Source organism: Oryzias latipes, chromosome 7 (assembly GCF_002234675.1).
Source record: "Oryzias latipes chromosome 7, ASM223467v1".
Taxonomy (NCBI): Eukaryota; Metazoa; Chordata; class Actinopteri; order Beloniformes; family Adrianichthyidae; genus Oryzias; species Oryzias latipes.
This window is the reverse complement of record NC_019865.2, coordinates 10,993,544-11,003,119: the sequence shown is the minus strand read 5'-3', so window position 1 is coordinate 11,003,119 and position 9,576 is coordinate 10,993,544. Positions and strand designations below refer to the sequence as shown.

The 9,576-nt window shown below is 38.2% G+C and overlaps 1 protein-coding gene across 2 annotated transcripts; it reads right to left on the bottom strand.

Annotated features, from left to right (window-relative positions):
• Window positions 1-3,081: 3,081 nt before the first annotated feature.
• dclre1b (DNA cross-link repair 1B) lies at window positions 3,082-9,197 on the bottom strand. 2 transcript variants are annotated; one of them, XM_011477032.3, is made up of 5 exons: window positions 9,111-9,197; window positions 8,634-8,922; window positions 7,970-8,135; window positions 7,350-7,532; window positions 3,082-5,393 (listed from the first exon to the last, which is right to left on the bottom strand). In XM_011477032.3, exons 2-5 carry the CDS (start codon window positions 8,829-8,831, stop codon window positions 4,192-4,194), a joined length of 1,749 nt encoding a protein of 582 aa, XP_011475334.1. In that variant the 5' UTR covers window positions 8,832-8,922; window positions 9,111-9,197; the 3' UTR covers window positions 3,082-4,191. The 2 variants fall into 2 exon arrangements, with proteins under 2 accessions (XP_011475334.1, XP_004070730.1); XM_004070682.4 differs by having other exon boundaries at window positions 8,634-9,131.
• Window positions 9,198-9,576: the final 379 nt, after the last annotated feature.

The following is a 9,576-nucleotide window of genomic DNA, read 5'->3' as shown; positions in this document are numbered from 1 at the left end:
TATTGAACTACTGCCATCTTGTGGAATATAAAACAGCACTGCAGCAGAAACAAATCAGACTTTAAAGAAGCCATTACCTAAATCTTTATGTTTGGAGCCGTTTATTGATGCATTATACCCACATTGCTGAGTTTTTAGGAGCTACTAAAATATGTGCTAAATGTAACTTTCTTTAGACAGCTTACGCACAGGATATTTTTAAATGTATGGAAAAGCTAAATATTATAGAGTAGACATCCTCAACAATACTTTATATATCACTTTTCTATACATGTATGTGTCCCTAGTTGAAGAAAAAAAAGTTATGAAATGTTTGTATTTTTTATGAGTTCCTAAACACTCAACTTTGTGGGTGTGGTGTGTCTGTAACAGGGGCCAATATGACATATAAAAATTTAGGAATTCTGTTCTTCACATCTGCTTAAATTCCTCCATAGCACGGGTGGGCAAACTTTTTGACCTGGGGGCTTTAGAACAAGGGGTTCTAAAATGTGACAGTAGGAGCACATGCATGGAGTGTTTTGATAATTCATATAAATTTTTGGTCATTTCAAATACATAAGGTGGAATCTGGGCCAAAAGTTTAGTAAAAAATTCATATGTATCTTTTGGAACAGAACGTTTTGGAGTTTTAATTTCAAAACTTGTGGCCTTTGTTTACATTTTAGTTCCAATTGCACCAATGGATTGAAATTTAGAGTAAGGCTGCATTCGTGTGGTGTTGGAATGATAGGAAAAATGACTTCTAGTCTCAGAAAACACACACCAACGACAGAAAAACAACAAATCTTCCAACACCACATGAACTTTCTACACCTAAAAGGTCAATTAATTTGTATTGCACAAGAATTACAAAGAAAGAGAACAGTAATAAGATATATCAAAATAATTTATCCCATTAAATAGTTTAACGAGCTAAATCTGGCCCCTTGGCCGTAGCCCACCCCTGCTCTATAGTCTGTCTGGTTCATTACTTAAAAGAAAACATAACTAATACTAAAATAATTTATAGAAAATAGGTTTACTTTCAAAGACAAAAGGGTTCCACGCACCTGGTTTGCCCATGGTGCACAGTTGTGAAACTAAAATCTTTGCAACACAAGAAGCTCTCAGCTTCTATTTGTTCAGCTGCTTTTTTCTCTTCTATTTGTTCTGTCCAGCAGCTGAACAAATAGAAGAGAAAAAAAAGAAAATAGTCATGAAAATGAACATGAAATATATTAAAACCTGTTGTTTTATCATATTTTTCAATTCTATTGCAAACTTTTTATTATTTTCTTTTGAAATTCAGTTTGTAAAAAATAATATGATGGTTGTGTGTGATTTTAGTGTCTGCCACCACAAAATGTGTTTAAACTCTTTATGTTGTATGTCGCTAGATTGCAATGTACTATAAAATCCAGAACTCCACCTAATTTAGCATCACATTGAATGGAAAAACCACAGAAGAATAGTTCTTCAGATAATTGGAAATAAAGTCAGGCATGAGAAGTTGATATTAGAACAGACATGTCACAAGTCCAAGCGTAGAAAGCTGTCAAACCAAATCTGACATTTCAAAAAGTGTGATATATACTGGCTGCCAGCTCTGTTGAAAAGAATATGAAGTACATGTATCTATATTCTAAGATGGTAACAGTGTTATAGGGTCAAAGCCACAGAATACAGTCAGCGTCCAGCAGTGCGGGACCCATTTTGGAGCCTTTGTGGGTCCATTTTGATTCTGAAATTTTTGATCTGAAAGAATCATTTTGCCGTCATATCCTTTCCAGTAGTTATTTTGAGTTTTCAGGCTTTGTGAAATTTCTTATGAATGAAACTTTTAGAGCTTTCTGGCACTTTAGTTTTTGGTGCTTCTCATTTCCATTTGGTCTTCCAGTTTTTTAAGCAGGTCCTTCAGCTCTTGGATTGCAGAATCTGTCTATGCAGAAGCTAAAGTTTTAAGCTCAGATGGTGATTTTGATTCTGGAGTTTTTTAAGTCAAAGAACCTATTCTACTGTTGTATTCTCCAAAATGAAAACTTTCTGCCTTGAAGGCTTCAAGAGCTTTTTTCACGCTCTATCAAATTTGGACAGTTTCACACTTCTTTGGCTTTTCTGTTGTTTCAGCATATTCTGCTCATCTTTAAGCTGTTTGAGCTGATCTTCCAGCCTGACTATTGCAGATGCCTGACAGAGAGAGTCTAGGACTTTTTTTTAAATCTATAACGGGTTTTCTTGTTGAAGTTCTTGAATTTTATACTAAGAATTGTAATTTTATTCTCAAATGAAAATTGGTTAGTTTGAACGAATATTTCTCTAAATCCAGTCCAGAATAAAGCCTATGACTGACGTTCACCTGAAAGCAAAGGAAGACCCCTCCAGTTCTAATGCATGGGTGTGATGGAAGATTAGAAACTAATGAATCAAGACAGAATAAATGGAAAAAAATTAACGATCATGATAAAACCGACTTTTTTACCATCATCTTTCAGAGTAAAAAAAAATAAAAACACTTCTTTCTAAAAAATAAATACAGTGGATGACAATGTTTAAAGACCCAATTTGATCTTTTTTTGACCTATTTAGAAGTTTAGACCTGTTTAGACTTTTAATTATGCCATTTTTAGACAAAAAGTAGACTCCCCATCATCCCTTTGTTCTTGCTCCAGTTTACAGCCCCCCACACCCCCAAACTACCATTGCTGGTGCAACAAAAACAGCGAGCAATGTTGGAGCTATTCACCTGTACAGTTTTGAGCCAGATGCAGTTCGGACGAGGAAAACAAAGACATGCATGGATATTTGTCTGCAAGTTGCATCAGAATGCTACGGAGCAAGGAGCTTGTGGCCCGCTGACTCTGGCACTTATGTCACTTTCAAAGGCTTTTTCCAACAGCCATTTTTTGCCTGCGCCTGATTAACAATTTTTGGATAAAGAAATAAACACATTTTAAGCTTCATTGTTCATACATGTCCTCCTATCATGAGTAAAATGCTACAAGAACATGTTTAAAACGGCAAAAACACAATTTTCTTTGGAGTGGGTCTTCAAAGGTACCTGGAATTTGAGTTCAACACAACAGCACAAAATCACAAAGATGTAATCTACAACTTTATTGTGCAGGTTTTAATGGTGCTGATATATAAATACTGTATTATGGATGTGATTCTGGTTACTTAAGTTGTTTACTGCAACTACAAAGAAAATTTGAATGAAAACCAGAAGGTGCAACAATGTTGTAAAGCTCGAATGTAATTCCATTCAGAGTATGTTTGTGTACTTCCATTCCTCTGGTTCACATATTTAGTACAAATCATGTGAAAAATTAATATAAAAACACAACACATAGGAATTGCAGGATTAGATTCATGAGGCAATAATTTGATTACAACTTTTTAAGTTAATTAATACTGTTAACTATTAAAGGGATTACCACAAAATTATAGCAAACCTTTAGTGTTGATAATGAAACAAAAGCTACAACATGACTAAGTTGAAGGCAATACCACAGTTAGCACAGTCAAACAGTAACACATTTAGGTGTGAACAACACTGTTCTAGCTTTAATGCAATTAAATGACAATGTAAGTGCAAAGAAAAAAAAAATTCATAGGTTGGATTTTTAACTCAGAATGGCTTTCCAACTTACAAAATAAATAAAATAATAAAGCTTTTATTACATTTTACAATCAGAAAGACAAAAGAAAAGATGAAACTTAAAGGTTTATACAAAAAAAGGTGAAAACTGTAAGATTTGACAAAGATGTATCTGTATCCTGCAGATCAACCTTGAGGTGAGGACAATGGATGAGAGGAGCTGGGTCTCCTCAACAGCTGCAGGGTCAAGCTGTGCATGACTCAGAGAGAAGGAAGGCTTGATGCAGTAAGTCCACACAGACCACAGGGAAGCTGCCTTCAACTTCATACATTACTACTTAAAATTGTGCTCATTATTTTGACCACATCTGTTTTTTTAGGCTTTTTTTTGCTACAAAAACTAAAATTGCTTCTTAATTATTCAACAAAGAAACTCTTTATGCAGCATGTTTTATAGCCAGGATCAGACAAAGGTGCAACTCCAGAAAACTAAAATCAAAAATCAAACAATTATGGTAAAAAAGTAAAGCTTTAAGGTGCACTTTTCAACTCAAGAGACACAAAAGGGTTTTAAACAGAAGGCAACATAAAATGCTCAATCACAGTATTTGTTAGAGATCATCCTCTTCTGAATATTTCAAAGGGGAGAAGGAGAACATCTTGATGAAGCTCTGAGACAAGAGGCCTGTGTGCCTCAGGTCTTTCTCTGTGAAGGGGAGACATTCCAGAAGCCTGTTCTCAAGTTTCTCTATCTGCTCACGCAGGCCCGTGGAGGAGCTGGACGAAGTGCAGGAGGTGCCATCATGGCTGCTATGAAACAAAATCACAGAGTCATTCCCACTGTGCAAGCTCAGGTTATCCACATCTGACAGTGCTGGGCTGCTCTGAACAGCTTTATGTCCTCTTTTGTAGCTAAAGACTTTAGATTTAGCTTTAAATTGGTGTTTCGTGATGGGGAGAGACTTCAAGCTGACATTGGTGCTGGCAGAAATCTCAGTTTGAGCAGCATTGCTTTGAGTGAATTCACAGAGAGGCACAGACTTTGCCATCACCGTGTCTTCAGACACTGTGTGAACAACACTGAGGTTCCATGAATCTTCAGCTCCTTCAGTGCTTACGTCAGGGATGAGTCTTATGCTCGGATCCAACACGACACAGTCAGAGTCTCTTTCGCTACTTTCCGAGTCCATTTCCCCTTCAGAACCAGTCTTCTCCAAGCTATCTGCCTCCCAGATGTCTTGACAAGCCTGCCTGGATCCCTTCAACGGAGAATCGAAGACCACTCCTCTGGGAGTTGGGGCTCTGAGGTGTGTGCGGCGAAGGAAGGTGTTTGTTGAAGAGCTGAGCTCTCTCTCGGGCTGTCTTAACATGTAGTGCCGCACTGATTCGGGTATAAATATTTCACAACACTTTTTGTGCGGCACTAGTGCCAGCAGACTTCCAGGTAAGTGATTTCTTACAATGGGTATGAGGGACATTGGCTTAAGTGTAGAGACAAAATCCACAACCTCCTGGTAGGAGGAGTGGTCCGAATAAGGAACTACATGAACACTGGGGTGGTAGGAGATCAGGGGTCTGCTGGTGGGCAAAATTGCCAAAGTGGGCTGTTCATTGTTCCAGTCCTGCAACGATGCAGAGGTAATCTCTGAATGATCCACAACTCTGAAGCGGCCGGTGCCTTGCTCAGTGGTGAAGACGTCTGGCAGCTCCAAAACTTTGAGGGTTTCCATTCTGTCATAACTCACCTCAACCCAGGTTTGAAACTCTTTGGCAAGCTCCAAAAGAAGGGACTCCTTACCCAGAGTATACAGGCCTACAAAAAGAGTAAAAACAATGTCGATTTAATACTGCAAGTACATACTGGAGCGGGTGGGTGGATTTAGGTTTGCCCTCCTTTACATTTTGTTGTATTAACTTTAAAAGGAAAAATGGTCTTTGATTTGTAATGAAGCATTAACATGACCCGATGGTTAATGTCTGGATTTAATAGAGCACGCTGGGGTGCAGATATATATGGTTTAGAGAGAACTCTCTCCTGCTGAGGAGAGTAAATGATGCTTCCAGTGAACACAGTGTGGAAGGCGAGTCTGTTAAGCAGAAGAACTTAGAGCTACAAATTAAGAGGCAGCAGAATGCTCCTACTGTCACAATTATATTATAAATAAAGTTAAAAGGACAAGTATCGTGTTTGCTGAGCTTGTTATGCACAATATTAACTTTTAAATGGTGTGTTGCACTTACCCACACATGATTAACGCCCACTTCAATGAAAACTATGTTTGATGTTTTTAACGTGTTCTTGTAGCATTTTTTTCTGATGATGGAGGGCATGTATAATCAAAGTTAAGCTCAAAATTCCATTTCTGAGTATTTTTTTGTTCAAATTGTCGTCAATCAGGAGCAGAGGAAAAAGGCATCTGACAGTAAAAATGCCGGAAAAAGGCTGTGACATTGGTGCTACAATCGGTGAACCACGAGCTCCCTGCTCCGCTCCATTCTGATGCATCCACCCGTAGACGACTAGGTCCACGTACGCCTTTGTTTTCCTCGTCTGAGCTGCTATCTCGCTCAAAACTGTACGGCTGGATAGCTGCAATATTTCTCGCCATTTTTTTTGCATTACCAATGTTATGTTGGGGTTGTAAGAGGCTGTAAGCTAGCGGGAGAGCATGTAAACGGATGGATGATGGGAAAAGGGGATTGGTTCACTCAATTACTTCAATTTCTAATGAACTACTGTTGCTCTGCGGAAACTATTTCCTAGAAAACAACACAGGATTTTTGATTCTGGCTAGAAAAGGACAATCATAATTAACAACAATTGTCAGGACCACTGGGAATATTTCTTACAATAGATCAAAAGATGATTGGAGTGGTACCATAACCAATATTATCTTCATGCTTCTGGGAGTGTGACATTGAATTTAAATTTAGGTTTGTATTTAATAGCGAAATCCGTCATTACAATTGAATCTTTTGATTAAATTACATATTTCCCTATTTACATACGACATACTGAATTGTAGGCACAATTAATCGCAAATTTATCTTTATCGCGATTTCAAGCTGCGCAACATCCAAAAAAAGTTGGAAAAAATCGCAATAAATGGTAAACCTTAAATGTGCTAAAACAATCTTATGGCAACTTGAACTATTTAATGAATTGAATAAATGCCTTTATGCATTTGACCAATCAGATGGAGCTTTTATTTATATGTGGCTCTCCGAATTAGACAAGGGTAATTTGGAGAATAATTTAAGGTATTTTGACTCTTATTTAAATACATTTTTGCAGTGAATTGGAAACGTTTTTGTTGTTTTTGGTATTTGTTCAAGTTATATCGTCATCGCAATATTGATCACTAATATCGCATATCGCAGGTTTCCTAATATCGTGCAGCCCTACTGAATTGGTTTGTTTTTTGTCTGCTGCCAATTTTCAGCAAGCACAATTAAAGGTTTATCACCATGATGTCAAAAGTTGCTGTGAAAAATATAAAACATCTCAATCCCCCAAACACGTCAGTTATATTGTTCCATACCTGTAAACTTGCATAAATATGCATAAAATATTCAAATCTCACTTTCTGGAAGCATCTGATGATGATTAGTGTGAAGTTTTATCAAAACTGTTTTCAGATGGGGTGTTTGTTGTAAGCAGCAGCTGTCAGCAATGCAGAGCTTTCTGATACACATTCCTATTCACATTATGCCTGTTATTAGTTTGGTTGGACAGCAGGGGAAAAAGGTTTGGTTTGCATGAACTCACCTATCACGACATTGTGGTCAGGATGGCTGCGGATGATCTCCTTGATTTGTTGAGTTGCTTTCTGCCTAGAAGGCAGCGTGCGGTTGGGGTCACAGTTGGTATCATCCAGGTACAGAACGTCTATAGTAATGTTGTTCTTCAAACATGGCTCACGGAGCATTGAAGGGGAATATCTGAAGTCACCTGAAATGAAGAACATCCAGACTAAAGGTTAATCTTCTTAGTAGGACTGAACAATAAATCGCAAATTTATCGTTATCGCGATATCAAGCTGTGCAATTTCCATATCGCAAAAGTTGGCGAAAATTGCAATAAATGCTTATTTTCAGTGTGCTAAAACAATCTATTAGCAGCTCGAAGTATTTAACAAATCAAATAAATCCCTTTATGCATTTGACCATTTAGGTGGACACCCTCCCCGTTGTTGACTAATCGGGTGGAGCCCTTTTATATTAGATGTTCGCCTCCTATGTAGGCAAGGGTCATTTGGAGTGTAATTTAATATACGTTGACTCATATTTATCACTGATATCGCACAGATTGCAAGTTCTCCTTATATCGTGCTGCCCTACTTCTTAGTATTGCATTAAACCGAATAACTGACAGAAGAAGCAGCTGACCTGTGTACAGGATTGAGCCAAAGTAGCCCTGGAACAGAAACATGACAGCGCCTGGACAGTGGTTTGCATCGATCAGGGTGACCGTGAGCGTCTCCTTGCCTATGTCATCCAATGGGAGCAGGTTCTGTTCCCCGATCTCCAGAGGATGAATCCATTGCTCTTTAACCTGAGCACACAAACAAAAACACATTTATTCAAACAGTTGTCAAATATTCATGGGGAAAGTATTTAGATATGTGTCTTCTTTGTATTTTTCATGCCCCATTGATGCATACAGACAAAAAAAGATATATATTTTTAACGTGTATTTGCATTGACCTATTTCTAAAAATAATAGTTTATTAAAAAAAAATACTGTATGCATCAGAAACTTTATTACACTGACAATCTCCACACTTCAGTTTCTGAATTCAAACCAAAAACTTAACTGATAATTCAAATAAATCTCATCTCCATGTTTTAGTTTTTGACTGATAAGTTACACGAACGGGGGCAGACAAATATGTTTCTTTCTTTCTGTTCACTTAGTTTCATACGACCTTCTATAAGATATTTTGTTTTTCTTGATTTATAGAAATTCAAATAAATAATTGAAAACAACAAAAACAAACACTGTAAACCACCAGATGTTCATCATTGGAGGTTTAAGGCAACATGCTTTCACCTTCAGCTTGAGGTGGAGCAGTTTGGCGGTGACCGGGGAGCAGTAGATGGGCCGGCCGCTCCAGGTGGAGGTCAGACCCACCGTGTGGTCCGCGTGCATGTGAGACAGGAAGAACAGCCGCGCGCTCGGACACTTCCGCACGTGCCAGAAGTCTACGGCCAGAGGAGTGTGAGGTATGATCTTCCCGTTGGAGGACATCTCCCATGCTTTCAGAGCAGCGGGTTCTGTTTAGGATGAAAGCGAACTCCACAGAGAAGCGGACGGGTCTGACAGTGTTGTGAAGTGGAACCTGGGGAACAAACAACGGCAGGGTCGGTGTGAGCTGGAGGCCGCCGACTCTCCCGCTGTTTGTAGGCGAATCCACAATTGTTCCCCGCTAGAGCGAAGCTGTCGATCCGAGCTGGAGGCGTCCTCCGCGGCCTGCCAGCGCTAGAGTCACGGCGTTAGCTTACCGCGCCATTTCTGCTTTCAATTTACCTTTCAACGCCTCTTCCTCAACTCGCCTCTTCTTCTATGTTTTTTTTTTTGGCTCCACTTCTTGCACATTTTTTGTTGTGCGCCCCCACAGCTGTGGTGGAAAAATTGATGATTACGTTTCCTTCTTGCATAAAAAAGTGCCATTAACTTGATATTTTTCATCCATCATTCAAACTGATATTCAATAACAAATCTCTTTGCTATTTGAAAAGAGCTTTTGAAATTGAGAGTTCAGTTTCTAAACATAAAGGACATCAGGGAATTTGTCAAAAAAATAAATAAAATAACAAAATGCACTTACAGATGTATAGAAAACCACGCCACAAATACCTATATTCTTTCTTATATCGTATAATCTGTTGCAAAAATCAAATGTTTCTTTTTTTGAGTTTAGTTTTTTACAACTTAAAACAAAAGCAAATTTCTTGATGAAATGCAATAAAAATGGGTTTGTTCTGAATATTTG

Coding starts and splice junctions, on each gene's coding strand:
- dclre1b (XM_011477032.3), bottom strand. CDS start 8,831: ATGTCCTCCAACGGGAAGATCATACCTCACACTCCTCTGGCCGTAGAC. Junction 7,533..7,969: donor TGGCTCAATCCTGTACACAG/GTCAGCTGCTTC, acceptor TCTTCATTTCAG/GTGACTTCAGATATTCCCCT. Junction 5,394..7,349: donor TGACCACAATGTCGTGATAG/GTGAGTTCATGC, acceptor CTCTTTTTGTAG/GCCTGTATACTCTGGGTAAG.